Source organism: Peromyscus maniculatus, chromosome 1 (genome assembly GCF_049852395.1).
Source record: "Peromyscus maniculatus bairdii isolate BWxNUB_F1_BW_parent chromosome 1, HU_Pman_BW_mat_3.1, whole genome shotgun sequence".
NCBI lineage: Eukaryota > Metazoa > Chordata > Mammalia > Rodentia > Cricetidae > Peromyscus > Peromyscus maniculatus.
This window is the reverse complement of record NC_134852.1, coordinates 137,400,601-137,417,283: the sequence shown is the minus strand read 5'-3', so window position 1 is coordinate 137,417,283 and position 16,683 is coordinate 137,400,601. Positions and strand designations below refer to the sequence as shown.

The 16,683-nt window shown below is 48.7% G+C and overlaps 1 protein-coding gene across 3 annotated transcripts; it reads left to right on the top strand.

The window, feature by feature from the left end:
- The first annotated feature begins 2,353 nt into the window (after positions 1–2,353).
- On the top strand, positions 2,354–16,181 carry Kif22 (kinesin family member 22). 3 transcript variants are annotated; one of them, XM_042283863.2, is made up of 14 exons: positions 2,354–2,728; positions 8,721–8,913; positions 10,885–11,012; positions 11,099–11,253; positions 11,433–11,642; positions 11,719–11,949; positions 12,084–12,237; positions 12,359–12,494; positions 13,559–13,727; positions 14,736–14,901; positions 15,240–15,295; positions 15,590–15,802; positions 15,875–15,934; positions 16,053–16,181. In XM_042283863.2, the coding sequence occupies exons 2-14, from the start codon at positions 8,807–8,809 to the stop codon at positions 16,098–16,100; spliced, it is 1,833 nt and encodes a 610-aa protein (XP_042139797.1). In that variant the 5' UTR covers positions 2,354–2,728; positions 8,721–8,806; the 3' UTR covers positions 16,101–16,181. The 3 variants fall into 3 exon arrangements, with proteins under 3 accessions (XP_042139797.1, XP_006977129.1, XP_076408942.1); XM_006977067.4 differs by having other exon boundaries at positions 2,705–2,872; XM_076552827.1 differs by lacking the exon at positions 2,354–2,728 and adding an exon at positions 3,330–3,432.
- The last annotated feature ends 502 nt before the right edge of the window (positions 16,182–16,683 follow it).

Below are 16,683 nucleotides of genomic sequence, written 5' to 3'. Positions count from 1 at the left end.
GTAGGGATGGAGAATACCGACACTTGTTTGGTGCGAGTAAGAAGAGAATGGAGGGTTTAGGAAGTAATGCACACGAGGAATGATGCACCAAACAGGAAAAGACATCTGAAGGACGGGCTAATCTCAAGAAGTCCAAAAAAGAACAGTGTTCTCCATCCTTAGCAACCAGAAGGTCAGGAATTTAGACCAAGTTCCTGGGACTTGGGAAAAGCTGAAGCTAAGCTGGAGTTGGTTTAGGAATGAGTGGGAAATGCAGAAACATTTGCAGCAGATGTTTGAGTCCAGAATGCCAGACAAAAAGCCAGTTCTTGGGGACACCAGCTCTGGGTCCCCCCAATCTGGAGAGCCTGCCTCTTTGTTGCTTTGCTGTGTGTGTGTGTGTATGCTTTGCTTTCAGTAAAAATCTTGCTGAGCACTGGGCGGCGGTGGCGTACACCTTTAGTGCCAGCACTCAGGAGGCAGGGGCAGGTGGCTCTCTGTGAGTTCAAGGCCAGCCTGGTCTACAGAGTGAGTTCCAGAATGGTCAGGGCTGTTACCTGTCTGAGAAACCCTGTCTCAAAAGAACAAAAACCAATAACAACAACAAACCAAAAATCAGACTGAATATTGAGAAAGAAAAAAAAACATCAGTTATAGGACAATAGAGACGTGAGCATGATGAAGCAGGAAAATAGAGGAAGGAGCTAAAGATTCGGAGAAAATTGTTTTTAGAAATATTTTTACATTTTTAATAATGTGTATGATAACTGGGTGTTAATCCCAGCACTAGAGAAGCAGTGGCAGGAGGATCTCTGTGAGTTCAAGTCCAGCCTGGTCTATACAGTGAGTTCCAGGACAGCCAGGGCCATAGACAGATCCTATCTCAAAAAACAAAACATAAAATAAAACAAACAACAGCAACAACAAAAAATTCAGAGTGATGGAAAGTTTTTACATCGTGGAACTGAAAGTTTCTGTCCAAGAATTCAGAAAAAGTAATATCCACAATTTGGAACAGCTCAGTCTCCGTTGCCATGGTAATGAAGTTAATCTGAAGTCTCTAGACCATAACCAATCAGTTCTTTATTGTGTGGAATGTGCTCCCATTCCAGAACTGTAAACAATACCAATCAATACCTTTAAATCAAGCTGGGCATGGTGGCACACAACTTTGATTCCTGTCTTTAATGCCAGCACTAGGGAGGCAGAGGCAGTCCCGTCTCTGTGAGTTTGAGTCCAGCCTAATCTCCATAGTTGAGTTCTGGGACAGGCAGGGCTACATAAAGACACTTTGTCTCACAAAATAAAAAATAACCAAAACTTTAAATTCTAATACCCCTTTGACAGATGGAACATAATCTCTAAACTTTAGTTTTTTGAGGGTTTTTTTTTTTTGTTTGTTTGCTTTTGAGACAAGGTTTCTCTGTGTATCCTTGACTGTCCTGGAACAAGCTCTATAGACCAGGCTGATCTCAAACTCACAGAGATCCACCTGCCTTTGTGCTATGATTAGTGAGATACTACTGCTGAGCTTCTAACCCCTGGCTAGGCAGTAGTGGTACACGCCATTAATTCCAGCACTGGGGAGGCAGAGACAGGCAGAACTCTGAGTCTGAGGCCAACCTTGTCTACAGAGTGAGTTTCAGGACAGCCAGGGCTACACAGAGAGACCCTTTTCTTTCTCTTTTCTTCTCTTCTCTTCTCTCTCTCTTCTCTCTTCTCTCTTCTCTCTTCTCTCTTCTCCTCTCTTCTCTCTTCTCTCTTCTCTCTTCTCTCTCTCTCTCTCTCTCTCTCTCTCTCTCTCTCTCTCTCTCTCTCTCTCTCTCTCCCTCCTCCTCCCTCTTCTTTTCTCCTTCTTCTCCTCCTCCCCCTCCTTTTTTTGGGGGTGTGTGTGTAAGGAGACAGGGTTTCTCTGTGTAGCCCTGGCTGTCTAGGAACGCACTTTGTAGACCAGGCTCGGGCTAGCCTTGAACTCAAGAGATCCAGCTGAGAAACCTTTTCTTGAAAAACAAAAACAGAAACAGAAGGGCATGCTGGTGCCATTTAATCGAGCAGAGAGGCAGACAGATCTCTGCTTTCTGCTCGATTTCTGTAATCTCGAGGCCAGCCTGGTCTACCGAGTGAGTTCCAGTATTGCGGGATAGAGACCTAAAGACCACCCAGCATGACCAAAGTCCGAACTGAGAATATGTATGAAGCTGCCAGCGAATACCTAGAGACACTCCTCACAGAGCAGCCTCAAATGCATTTTTCAGGGAGTCTTTAAAGGCTTTTGGACACAGAAGAACTGCATCCGGGTTGGTAGCTGCTGGGAGAAGACAAGCAGTTTAACTGAAACATGCAGTGAGCTGAGGCATTTCAAGCCCAAATTTCTAGAACAGGGGTGGGTACTTCCCCACAGAAGAAAAGGGGTGTGCGTGTCAATTTCAGGTTAGCACAGAGGAACCTTTGCGCTGTCGCTCGCTCCAGGACAGCCCGGGCTACAGAGATCGTGTCCGCTCCAGATGGCAAAAAGTGTATTCAGCGCTGGGAACGTTAAGAGAGAATCAATCCAAGGCTTCCAAACTCACAGCTGAGGAGGAAGCCAGCACTTTGCCTTGCAAAGTCAAAATCCTGAAGGGGCAGCACCCTCGGGAACTCACCACTTAGTGACAGGCGGCAGGGCCAATCCCTGAGAAGCGTCGCTTTCGGACCGGAAGTGAGCCCAAGAAGGCGGGATTATAGCGAGTCACAACGGAGACGTCCGGCGGTAAGAAGCGGTGATTGGTCGAATCTGAGAGAGGGGCGGGACCCGGGCAATTCAAAAGAGAGAAGCGGGGTCCCGGAGAAGGGAGGATGAGCACTGAGGCTAAGGCTAGGCCGAGGCGGCGGGAGATGGCGGCGGCCACTTCAGGTACGGGGGTCGGGAGGGCGAGGCATCGCTGTGTGGAGCTTACTGGGTAGCGGTTGTTCCGGAGAATCCGGGTGGCGCGGGGCGGCAGGGCGGGGAGTGGGCGCCGCCAGCCCCTGCGCTCTCTGCTCGCGGCCTTCGGCGGCGTAAACCGGCTTGAGACCCAGTGCGCGGGGCCTGGTGCCCGCCCGGCTAGAGCCTGCTTCGGTTTGTTTGGTCTGTGAAGCCGAGCAGCCACCCCGCCTGTGAGCACGGCGTAGCGAAGGGACGTGGCGTCTGGGTGCCCAGAGATCTCAGGGAGCTGGCCTCGGCGGCGGGGTGGATTCTGGCAAAGAGAAAGACAGTTTCTTTCCCTCTCGCCCTGGAATGGCTACTGGGATGCTGTTTTCGTGTTGGAAAGGCTGTCAGGCGTTTCAGAGTCTTTTCTAAGAGGATTTGCCTATGCCTCACCGAAATGTGGCTTGTAACTACTGTGTGCTCGGCCTTTGGGGAGAACGCCTCTCCCCAGGCACAGCTGCAAGCATTTTATAATCAATCATTTAATGTTTGTACTGAGGGCTGAGGTGATGACTGTTAATGTTCTGTTTTTAAGAAGAAAAAAAAAGTTTATTTTTATCTGTGTGCGCCACCTATGTGTGGATGCCCGCAGAGACCAGAAGAGGAAGTTGGATCCTCTCGAGCTGGAGTTACTGATGGTTGTGAGCCTGGTGTGGGTGCTGAGAACCAAACTCAGGTCCTCAGGAAGAATAGTAGACACTCTTAATCCCTAAGGTTCACCAGCCCCCTGTACTTGGACAAGAGGAAACAGGCATAGATGAGCTTGTTCAGTTCAAGGTAACGCAACTAGCAAATATTGGAGGGTCTAAACTCACACTCAGGTAACTAGATTGTAATGCCACCTCCCTTGACGATTATGCCAAATCACAGGCTGAAACCCATTGTGTCTGGTATACAGTAAACACGGAAGTGTTTGCATATTGCCCCTTTCCTAGAGGAGGTTACGATTGTTTTCAAGCAGTCTCATAAAATAATGTAATATGATGAAGGCAATGCTTGGTAGGCATAAACTTGTAGTATAGAATCTGAAACAAACCCGTGGGTATTTTGAGAAGGCTTTATTAAGAAAATGATATACATGGGGCAGCATTGGCCCACATCTTTAATCCCAGCACTCAGGAGGCAGAGGCAGTCAGATCTCTGAGTTTGAGGACAGCCTGGGCTACAGAGTGAGTTCCGGGACAGGCAGGGCTACACAGAGGAAACCTTGTCTTGAAAAACCAAAACAACAACAACAAAAAGAAAGGAAAAGAGAAGAAGATGATAGTTAGGGCTGGCCTTGTTGCTCTTCCAGAGGAGCTGGTTTCAGTTCCCAGCACCCACGTGGAGGCTCACAACTCTGTAACTCCAGTTCCCGGGGATTCGAGGGCATCGGGCATGCACGCCGTGCACATACACATAAGCAAGCAAAGCCCTCATACACATAAACAGATAAGGAAATATGAAAATGGTGATTAAAGTAGGTTTCAAAGTTTGGGCAGGATTTTACTCAGCCTTGAAAAGGACAAAAAGAACAAGTGTTAAGACAAAGAAGGTCAAAATGTTCTTGATTCCTTTTTCTCTTCACAAAAGAGGAGTAGCTGGGAAGATGGCGTAGTCTGGTAAAGCACTTGTCATAGGACCCGCATTCCATCCCATCTTGGGGAACACCAGAGTCTGATCTTTGGCCTCTGTGCCCACATGCATTCACACAGAGACGTGTGGGTCTGCACACACAAAGAAGAGTTAAAGCCTGCCACTGGTGTAATCCTAACATCAGGAGGCCAAGGCAGCCTTTGTCAAAAAAAAAAACAAAAACAAGTATTTTAAAAGATAGAACTGAGGCTAGAGAGAGATGGCTCAATGGCTAAGGAAACTGGATGCTCTTCAGAGGATCCTGATTGGGTTCCCAGCACCCACATGGTAGCTCACAACCATCTGTCACTCCAGTTTCCGAAGATCTGATATCCTCTTCTAGCTTACACAGGCACCAAGCACATATGGCTCCTCTTAGTTAGAGTTAGCATTGCTGTGGTAAAACACCACAACCAAAAGCAAGTGTGTGTGTGGGGGGGGGAGTAGGGCTTGTTTGGCTCACATTTCCACACTGTAATCAATCCATCATCGGAAGAATTCAGGGCAGGAACTCAAGCAGAACAGGAACCCGGAAGCAGGAGCTGATGCAGAGGCCGTGGAGGAGTGCTGCTTACTGGCTGCTCATGGTTTGTTCAGCCTGCTTTCTTATAGACCCCAGTCACCAGTCCAGAGATGGCTCCACCAACAATGAGCTGGGCCTTCCGCCATCAATCACTGACTAAGAAAATGCTCTACCGCTGGATCTTATGGTGGCACTTGTCTCAGTTGAGGTTCTCTCCTTTCAGATAACTCTGGCTTATGTCAAGTTGACATAAAACTAGCCAGCAGCCGGGCGGTGGTGGCACACGCCTTTAATCCCAGCACTCGGGAGGCAGAGGCAGACGGATCTCTGTGAGTTTGAGGCCAGCCTGGGCTACCAAGTGAGTTCCAGGAAAGGCGCAAAGCTACATAGAGGAACCCTGTCTCGAAAAACAAAAAAAAACAAACAAACAAACAAAAAAACTAGCCAGCATAGTGGTACGCAGACATACATAATATTAAATAAATTTTAAATTAAGAGCTAACAGGTATTGATGATTATGTGGAAGAAAGAAGACACTTAAAAATTCCTGTTTGGGGGTCTGAGCTATTTGTGGATGTTAGAAAGCAAAGTGAGAAAACTGTTGCAAAGAGTGGGGTAAGGGTCAGTTTAGTGCAGGTGGAATTTGAGGTAGGTACCTGTGAACCACCCAAGAGAAGATAGACGGCAGCTTGGAAGGAGGGTCTGTGATGGAAGATGCTATCTGATGTGAAGGTCAGAGGCATCATCGGCTTGAAGAGGCTTGAAGATGATCGTTTAAAAAGAGGAGAAAAAGATCATTGGTGCCAACAGAGTAGGTGCCTGTGCCTGTGCAGTGAATCGACCCTATCTGGTCTAGGGATGACATTTGTACCCAGTGAACATGTACAAGTGTCTGGAGAGACCTGTTTTGCTTGTTACAACCTGGAGATGAAGAAGGAGAATGCTTCTGGGATCTAGTGGGTATATGTTAAACAGTCTGTAATGTGACAGCCCCACAACAAAGAATTAGACAACTCAAAATGCTAGTGGTACAGAAGTTGACAAGGTGTAGAACAGAACATTTAACACTGTTAAACTAAGGAAGATCAGAAAACTAGTAAAACAATCAGGGGAAGGGATGGCATAGGAACCAAGGGAAAAGCATGTCTCATAAGAGGGTTTAATTCACATGGGATTCAGACTGAGACTGAGCGTGCCTGCTGGATCTAGCAGTATAAAGGTCCCTTAGGAGTCTGCCGACTAGTTGTTGAGATTAAAGTGTGTTAAGAAAGAATAATAATCATAAAAGCAACAACTAACATTGAAGCTTGCAGGGCACTATGCTGAACACTTTGTATACATATTTAGTCTGAGTGGATGTTCTGTAATAAATACTGTTATTATTTTTGTAGAGAGAAATGAAGTTTGGAGTGGCTAAGTGACTTTATCAGGGTTAGATAGCTACCAAGCAGAATTTGTCTTTGATTCCAAATGTCATAGTATACACAGAAGAGGGTCTGCTAATTCATGTATGGACTTCAGAATTAGACCTTCATTTAAAGCTTTGTCACCAACAAGCTCTTAAAGGAGGGGCAGATTGCCTAGACCAATAGTTCTCAAACTTCCTAATGCTGGGACCCTTTAAATCAGTTCCTCACGTTGTAGTGACCCCCAACCATAAAATTGTTTTCGGTGCTACTTTGTAACTGTAATTTTGCTACTGTTATGAATCATGTAAGTATCTGTGTTTTCTGATAGTCTTAGGAGACCTCTGTGAAAGGGTCCTTCGGCCACAAAAAGAGTCAAGGCCCACAGGTTGAGAATCCCTGGCCTAAATCCTTTACACTATGCCTTTAAGTGGGAAGTAGGGGGTGTATATAAAACAAAGCACTTAGACTGGATCTAGTAACATATGCTTGTAATTCCAGCACTTGAATTCTGAGCTATCTGGACTACATAGTGAGTCCTTATCTCAAAAACAAGGGGCTGGAGAGATGGCTTTGGGGTAAGAGCACTTGCTGTTCTTACTTTTTTTTTTTTTTTTTTTTTTTTTTTAGATTTATTTATTTATTTTTGTTTTTCTAGACAGGGTTTCTCTGTATAGCCCAGGCTGTCCTGGAACTTGCTCTGTAGACCGGACTGGCCCCAAACACAGGTCTGCCTGCCTCTGCCTCCCAAGTGTTAGGATTAAAGGCGTACACTGCTGCCTCTACCACTTGGCTGTTTTTAGATTTCTTTTGTTATTTTTATGTGCATGAGTGTGTTTACTTGCATGTATGAATGTACACCATGAGAGTGCCTGGTATTTGTGGGGGTCAGAGAGGGCATCAAATTCCCTTGGGACTGAAGTTATAGACAGCTGTGAGCAGACACATAGGTGCTAGGAATAGAACCCAGAGTCCTCTGCAAGACCAGTCAGTGCCCTTGACTGCTGAGTCAGCTCTCCAGCCCCACTTGCTGTTCTTATAGAGGACCTGGGTTCAGCCCTCAGCTTTCATGTGGACGTGGTGGCTCATAACCATCTGTTGGCACACATGTCATGCTTATACAGCCAGGCAGGCAGAATACTCAGATAAACTAATTCAAAACAAAACAACCACCAAATAAATAAGTGAAACAGGATTTCTTCTTAAATCAAGTACTGGGAGAGAATCACTTTTATGTGAATTTCTTTCATTATTCTAACAATGCCAATGAGTAGGTTTTTTTGTGTGTGTGTTTGTTTTTGTTTTTTGAGACAGGGTTTCTCTGTTTAGCCTTGGCTGTCCTGGAACTTGCTCTGTAGACCAGACTGGCCTGGAACTCACAAAGGTCCACCTGCCTCTGCCTCCCAAGTACTGGGATTAAAGGTGTGTGCCACCATCGCCTAGTGAGTAGGTATTTTTGTTTATTCCTATTTTACAGGTGAGAAAGCTGGGGCATAGTAATTTTTTTAAAAAAATCCCTAATTTAGTTGTAAGTGGAATTTGAGCAGAGGCTGATTGACAAGAAAACCAAGATACATGGATGTTAAGCCATTAGCCAAAGGTCACAAGCCAATCATGGTTACAGGTTTGAGCTGGAATTGAAATCCAGCTATCTGAAGAGCCAGCCCCCTCATCGCACACACCCCTCCCCTTGTGCTGATCACTGAGCTTCCATGGTGCTTTTGTCTCTCCTCACCTAGGAAACAGGCAAAGCAGGCTCTTGGCCGTGTTTTCCACAAGCCAGTAAAGTTTTACATCTTAGTTTTCTGGTTGTTTGTTTGTTTGTTTGTTTTTCAAGGCAGGGTTTCTCTGTGTAGCCTTGACTGTCCTGGAACTTGCTCTGTGTAGACCAGACTGGCCTCAAACTCAGAGAGCGGTCTGCCTGCCTCTGCCTCCCAAGTGTTAGGATTAAAGACATGCACCACCACCGCCTGGCTGCATCTTAGTTTCTACTGCACATTTTTATCTGCTTTCTCCTTACTTTCAAGTTGTCATAAGCAGCAAATGAAAACTGGATGTTCAAGTGCCTTGTAAGCACAGGGTGTAGTATGTGTCAGATGAAGGGCAGAAGTCTGAATTCCAAACAACCCACCTGCTTATATCTGTCTTAGGTTTAGCTTCCCCTTAAGTAAAAGGCATCCTCCCAGCAAAGTTGGTTCCTGTTTCTCTGTGCTTCTACAAAATTTTAACACCTAAAGCTGGTCTCTTCCAGGAGCTGGTCGCTGTCTAAGCAAGGTAGGGGCTAGCCGCCGCCCACCTCCAGCTCGAGTAAGGGTAGCTGTACGACTGCGGCCATTTATGGATGAAGCAACAAGAGCGAGCGAAGCCCCCTGTGTACGTGGCATAGACAGCTGCTCTCTTGAGGTGGCCAACTGGAGGAAATACCAGGAGACACTCAAGTATCAGTAAGCTTCAAGCCACTTCTCTGTCTAGGCCTGCTCACTCTATCACTTTCCCGGTTTCTGAGATCTGTCCTATGCCTTACTAGGCAAAGCTTTGTCCCCCAAACCTTCATATGATTGTTTGGGTGTTCGTGGTATATAGTGAATACTGTAGAGAAAGGCTAGAGGTTGAACTGAATGTCAGTCTTGGGGACATTGGGATAAAGGGAGGAAGGAGCAGTGTAGTCCCGGCTAGGTTGTAGAAAATACATGGAAAGGGTGGAAAACAGATGTGGTGGGCAATCCAAAGAAGACTGCAGATTTAGGAATGGCACACAAGAGGACAACTGCTTAAAGTTTCTGTGGAGTTTCTGTCCCGCAGCCACTCTCAAATAATCACTCAGAGGCTCAGTATTGACTACAAATGCTCGGCCAATAGCTCAGGCTTGTTACTAACCAGCTCTTACAGTTTAACCCATTTTTATTAATCTATGTGCTACCCTGAGGCTTGTGGCTTTCACCTCTATCCCATTTTGTGTGTCTGACTCCTCCTTCTGGCTGGTGACTCTCTCTACCCTTCTCCTTCCCAGCATTCTCAGTTCGGCTCTCCCACCTAACAGTCAGCTTCTTTATTAAACCAATCACAGTGTACAAAGGGATTATTCCACAGCAGTTTTAAAGTTTAAATTTGGCCTGTTAGTCTGGCCTTGAGGGTGGCAAACCACAGCCTGCAGGTCAAGTCCAACTAGGTGTCTTCCATTTGGCTGTTTTATTTTTGTCTGTTTATTTGTTTGTTTTTAAAACAACCTCGTATAAAACACAGGCTGGCCACGTACTCTTGATTCTCGTGCCCTCCTAAGTGCTGGGATCACAGGTGTGTGCTGCCATGCCCAGCTCAAGAGACTTTTCTGCAAATAAAGTTTTATCGTTTATTTACATAATGTGGCTGTTTGACTAGCCTTACAATTAAGTGGTTATGAAAGGAACCACATGGTCACAAGACCTAAAATATTTGTTGTCTGATTTATTTTCTTATAGAAAGTTAGGTTGTGCCAGTTCTAGGTCCTTAATAGTTGGGCTCCCATTCCTTTCCAGTCTTCTCTTGTCAGCATGCATTGAATTCTAAGTCACAGTGCGGTGAGTGAGCTGTGTTTGAATCTAGACCAGCCTTGTGTCTACCCTGGTCAAGTGTGACCTCAAGAGAAATGTTGGGAAGCCCTTTCACACCACACGTGTGACACTGTTACTGCGGATATAGAAACAAATGTCTACTCGCCACAGACCAAAGTAAGGATACCACCAACATCCAGCTTGGTGGTCCAGTAAGTTTTATTGGGTTGACTCACAGGAATATGTAAGTTATAGTAAGTAAGTTACTACAGCAGCAGAAATGACTCACAGACAATTGCATCACCAAAGCCCACCCCAGGATAGCTGACAGCTCACAAAAGCTAGGAACCTGGAGAACCCTGAACAGCTGCAGGTGGTAAGCCTTTTCCAAGCAACTCAACTGGCCTCTGCTTCTTCCAGGATGAGAGTGACTCTCAGCAGCCCTTACTGCTTTATAGGGTGGGGAGGGAGGTGCCTCGTTTACCTGTCAGTCTTGGGGACTTCCTGAAGCCTTTGCCTTGCTCACTTCCTGAGTTTAGGCTTCCCTCCAAAATGAAAATTACTACACAAAACACCAGGTCTTGTTGCTGTGTCCTTCTGTTTGGCAACACTTCCTTCTCCCAGCAGAATCATTTATTCTTTCTAGTGTGTTCTTATCTTTGTCTCCTGAGTCATTGCAAAATATGGGTACTGGCCTACCAGATTGCTATGTGAGATTAATTTTGTTCCCTAATGTCAGCACAGTGACTAGAATAAAGTAGATTTTCCAGGGACACTTTCCAGGTCTTTGGTCAAGAACTGGGACAGGGCCTTAAAAGCCAGCCTCATCTCGGTTGGGGTGTCAATCTAACGCCCTGCTGACGCCCTCCTCTCTCCTGCCCACAGGTTCGATGCCTTCTATGGGGAGAAGAGCACTCAGCAGGACATCTATGTGGGCTCTGTGCAGCCCATTCTGAGGCACCTGCTGGAAGGGCAGAATGCCAGTGTGCTCGCCTACGGGCCCACTGGGGCAGGTGAGAACACCAGAAGAGAGCGAGCTGTACGTGAGCGAGGGCTGGGGACCGAGGACACTTCACAGCTTCCTCTGCTCTTTTCCTAGGGAAGACACACACAATGCTGGGCAGCCCAGAACAGCCTGGAGTGATTCCCAGAGCGCTCATGGACCTCCTGCAGATTACGAGGGAAGAAAGTGCAGAGGGCCGGCCGTGGGACCTTTCTGTCACTATGTCCTATTTAGAGATCTACCAGGAAAAGGTGAGGTGTCAAAATAAGAGTGCCTTGTAGAACATGAAGCTCTGCTCTAGTATGAGGAGGGGTAATGAGACCTGGAAAGATGGGGTTGGGTGTCAGATCCAGCCGAGAGAAGACTCCTAATCCCCATGAGCAAGCACCCTGTTCCTGGAGAGGTGGCCTTACTGTCACTGCCCACATAGGTATTAGACCTCTTGGACCCCGCCGCAGGAGACCTAGCGATCCGTGAAGACTGTCGAGGAAACATCCTGATTCCCGGCCTCACAGAGAAGCACATCACTACCTTCTCTGACTTTGAGCAGCACTTTCTCCCAGCCAGTAAAAATCGCGTGGTAGGAGCCACCCGGCTTAACCAGCGGTCTTCGCGCAGTCACGCAGTGCTCCTGGTCAAGGTAAGGCCCGCTGACACAAGGACCTGGCAAGCCCCTGAAGCCTAAGCTAAGTCTGGGCCCCTTGCTCTTCCCCTAGGTGGGTCAGCGCGAACGTTTGGCTCCATTTCGCCAGCGGGAAGGAAAACTCTACCTTATTGATTTGGCTGGTTCCGAGGACAACCGTCGCACAGGCAACCAGGGCATTCGGCTCAAAGAGAGTGGAGCCATCAACACCTCCCTCTTTGTACTGGGCAAAGTGGTGGACGCATTAAACCAGGGCCTCCCTCGCATACCATACCGGGACAGCAAGCTCACTCGCTTATTGCAGGTCATGTCAACCCACATTGGGTCAAAAGGGATAGAGAAGGCGGCTCTTAGGCCTGCTGGTTAGGGTAGTGGGAACCGTTGTCAAGGAATAGGAAGGCTGGGAGTCTGAACCATACTCCAATCCTTACCCCTCAGGACTCTCTGGGTGGCTCAGCTCACAGCATCATTATTGCCAACATTGCTCCTGAAAGGCGTTTTTACCAGGATACAGTCTCAGCATTGAACTTCACTGCTAGGTCCAAGGAGGTGATTAACCGGCCTTTCACCAATGAGAGTCTGCAGCCTCATGGTGAGGATTGGGGAAGACAGAATGGAATGGGCAGGACAATGGGGACTTTGCCCAAACCGCTGAGCACCGGCACTGAGGCTGACCACTTTGATTCTCCTTTATGTCCCTCCAATCTTCTCAGCCTTGGCACCTGTTAAGCTGTCTCAGAAAGAACTGTTAGGCCCGTCAGAGGCAAAGAAAGCCAAAGGCCCTGAAGAAGAATCAACTGGGAGCCCTGAGTCTATAGCAGCTCCAGCTTCTGCCTCCCAGAAACTAAGGTGAGAGGCAGGCCTTCCCTGCAGAATCTGGAATAGCTGTGAGCTGACAAGAGGTCTAGCCTGTCAAATCCTTGAGCAAAGCAGCTGTGTGCCTTTTCCCCAATGAATTCATTCACTCTAAGACCTGTTCTAAACTCACCAAAGGGCCAAACTGTTACTCTGGATAAGGGCAAGCTCAGAAATGGGGCATATCAAACTCAGACCCTGACCTTGAGGATTCACTTGTAGGAGAAGGGGAACCTAAGTTTATAAAGCCAGGTAGATAATACAGAAAAGAATGGCAGCAGACAGTTAATCCCAAGCCTTTAATCCCAGCACTTGGGAGGCAGAGGCACTTTGAAAGACAATTTTCACCGGGGGTGAGGGTGACGATCTCAGGCAGAACAAGGATGGGTAGAAGTTACTGTGCTTGGAGAGCCAGGACTGCTGGAACAAGACTCTTCTGTGGACAGCCCACTGGATCAGGGCATCTCCTCCTGTCTCTAGTAGCTGTCGTATACCTCCTAATGAGGACCTCTTCTGTGGAGCATCCCCAGCTTGCTTCCAGATGGCCACGCCCTCAGCTCTTACTCTCATTTTTCATGTGTTTGTGGTGTGCATGTGAATGTGGGGAGGCTTGAGAACTCCCTGTTGTGGCCAGCTTGCTTGGGGGCGTCCTATGTCTGCCTTCTGAGGCTGGGATTAGAGGCAGGCTGTCACACCCACTGGGCAGTTTCTGTGGCTCTCCAACCTCTAGACCCCTTGCTTGCATGGCGAGTATTTTAATTGCTGAGTTACCTCCCCAGCTCTCTGTCTCTTTTTCTTTATCACACGCAAGTGCCTCCTAGACAAGGCAGTATGGTAGGGCCCTAATGTGTGGCATCCAGTGCATCGTAACTGCTTTTCATCTGCTAACCTGGCATCCCTGGGAGTTTACTTCACCCATTTACTATACTCAGAGGCTAGTTAACTGTTTAGAGTTGCCATACAGATAACACCAAGTTAAGGCATGACAAAGGTAGTCCTGCTCTACTGGAGGTGATGAGAGAGAGGAGGTAGGTGGGAGTAACCTTTTTTCTACTCAGCCTCTTACAGAAACTAAGCAATATGGACCCAGCCATGCTGGAGAACCTCCTGAGCTTGGATCGTTTGCTGGGCTCTCAGGGGAGCCAAGGGACACCTCTACTGAATACCCCAAAGCGAGAGCGAATGGTACTCATTAAGACAGTGGAGGAAAAGGACTTGGAGATTGAGGTAATTGTTGGGGAAGGTGACCTAATATTCCAATCAGCTTTGAGAAGTATTCCTAGTATCTTCGGACAGAGAAGGACACTTAGATGCTGGTCCAGGTTTCATAAGATTTATTTATATATAAATATATATATATGGGTTTTATGCTGACATGTATGGCTGTGAACTACGTGTGTGTAGTGCCCATGGTAGGCCAGAAGAGGGTGCAGGATACCCTGGGTCTGGAGTCAAAAGACAGTTATGAGCTGCCATGTGGGTGCTAGGGTTCAAACCTGGGTTAAGAAACAGTTAAGATCAGATAAGAGGGGTGGGGGGATCCAAATTAATAATCATTCCCTGGGGCTAGAGAATGGCTCAGTGGTTAAGAGCATCTATTGTTCTTACAGAGGACCAGATTTTGACTCCTAACACCTCAGACAGCTCACAACTGCCTGCAGCTTTCAGCTTCAGGGAGCCTACGCCTCTGATGTCTTTTGTCATACACAGACACAAGTACATCCTCATAAATAATAAAAATATCACCCGGGGCTAGAGACTGACTCAGCAGTAAGAACACTGGCTCAGTTCCTAGCACCCACATGGCAGCACATGACTACCTGTAACTCCAGTGCCAGGGACCCAGCCCTGTCTTCTAACCACAAGGGCACCAGGCACACACGGCGCACAGACAGACATGCAGGCAAAACACCCACACACAAAAAAAGAGAGCAGGCAGCTCTCTTCGTGAGTTTGAGGTTGGTCTGATCTACATACCAAGTTCCAGGCCTGCCGTAGGCACATGGTGAGACATTGTCTTAGAAAAAAAAAAACCTCCTTGCTTGAAGACTTCCTCTGTCTCAGGTGGCCCTTTGATCATACGAATGCCCTTAGTTATTTTGAACTGTCTCGTTGATTCTCCTGCTGGTCCTACCTCTATCCTCCTGGACGGCAGAGCTCTCTGCCTGTCCCCTTCCTAACCCACTGCTTTGGGGCCGGGGCTGAGTCCCAGCTTCCCATGATCCTTTCCAACAGAGGCTTAAGATGAAGCAAAAAGAACTGGAGGCCAAGGTGCTGGCCCAGGAGGTGCTGGACCCAAAGGAGAAAGAGAACACCCCGGCAACGCCCCAGCCCCTCCCTTCTGGTCCAGGCACATCGGCAAGGCCCCTGAAAAGGGCAGTGGTGATGCCTCTGCAGCTAAGTAAGTTTGGCCCAGGGTCCCCGGAGACCCAGGGTCTCAGAAATGTCTCACTCATCCCCTCCCCCGCGTCTGAAGAAGCCCTGGCTGCTTGTCATGGCAGTTAAGACAGCAGGGTATTGATTGGCTGAATATGGTGGCACACACCTGTAATCCAGCACTCGGGAGGGTGAGGCAGAGGATCGCTCTAAATTCCAGGTTAGCCTTGGTCATAGAGTGAGACCCTGTCTCAAAAGAAAAAAAGCTCGAGGTTGGAGAAATGGGAGTAGCAATGGCTACCAGGGAAGTGGGAAGGGAGAGAGATGACCTGTGCCTGACCAGCTCCTAATTCCTGCTTTCAGTTCAGAAGCAGGCGGAGTCAAAGATTCACATTCTCAAGAAAGGCCACAAAAGAAAGGTGAGCCCGACCCCACCCCGGTTCTCCAGCTGGGAACCTTTTGCATAGGATACTGGATGTGTGCATCTCACAGAGTGGGTATCCACCATTGGTCGGTTTCCTCTTTTCGATGCCCTTGCCCTTGGGTTGGCTCCTGACTAGATCTAGTATGCGGCCTAGCTCCTGCTCGCTCACTATAAACTAGAGCCCAGAAGTCCAGCAAACTTAGTACCAGAACGGGAGGCTGGAGAGGGTTAGGCGCCTGGTCTTGGCGGTGATCCACAGGCCTTTGCTGTCATTCCTGTCACCTCATAGCTGGAGCCATCACAAGAGTCCAAGCCTGTGGAAAAGGCTGAGGACTGCTGGGAGCTACAGATTAGCCCAGAGTTACTGGCACATGGACGCAAAAAATTATTGGATCTGCTGAATGAAGGCTCAGCCCGAGATCTGCGCAGCCTGCAGCTCATTGGCCAGAAGAAGGCCCAACTCATCCTGGGCTGGAGGGAGCTCCATGGCCCCTTCAGCAAGGTACCAGCCTAGGGGGCAGGTGGAGAGGGTGTCCCGCTCCTTGTCCACCTCCTCACCGCTGCTGTCCTCTAGGTGGAGGACCTGGAACAGGTGGAAGGCATTTCTGGAAAGCAGGTGGAGTCTTTCCTGAAGGTAAGGACATCTCTGCCCTTTCCCTACCGCCTGCGCGCTGCGCCCCGCCCCACCCCACCGCCCCCCTACCCTACCCTACCCCGGCTGCCGGGCTGACGCACCTCACTCTCTCTTGCAGGCGAACCTCCTGGGCTTGGCCGCCGGCCAGCACTGTGGCCCCTCCTGACTACCAGCTCTTAACACTACCTTTCCCTTTTAAAACCCCTGTATAATGACGTCTTCGTGTAAATACAGATTTTATTCCGTGCTTGAGCCTGGTTTTTAGGGATGGCGGGGCCCGGGTGGGAGTCACAGTTGCCCTTGGGACCGGGATCGAGCTCTGCGGGACACTTATCTGGGCGCCATCTTCGGGAAACCCCGAACGCGTCCGCGATTGTAAATAAACCTCTGGGGTGGGGAGGGGACGGTGGCCGACATGAATCAAAAAGCTGGAGCCAAAGCCTAAGCACGACGACCGTTAGGCGGGCACGCGCTTCTGCTCAAACCCCGCCCCGCCGTAACTCCCTGGGCGCGCTCCCCACGCTGCTCAGGACGCCATCGGTGCTGTGTGCGCGTGCGCGCGAAATAACGGCTGCGGGCAGAGGGAAGTGGGGGGCGGAGGCGCTCAAGTGGGGGAAGCGAGGCCGCCCGGTCTCCCGCGCGCCCACCACCTGCACCACCGCCAGCCAATCAGCGGCCGTCTCGAGGGTCTCGCGCTCGGGGCGGCTCGGGCGGCTGGGAGGCTCCCCGGTCCCTCCTCCCCCCAGAGT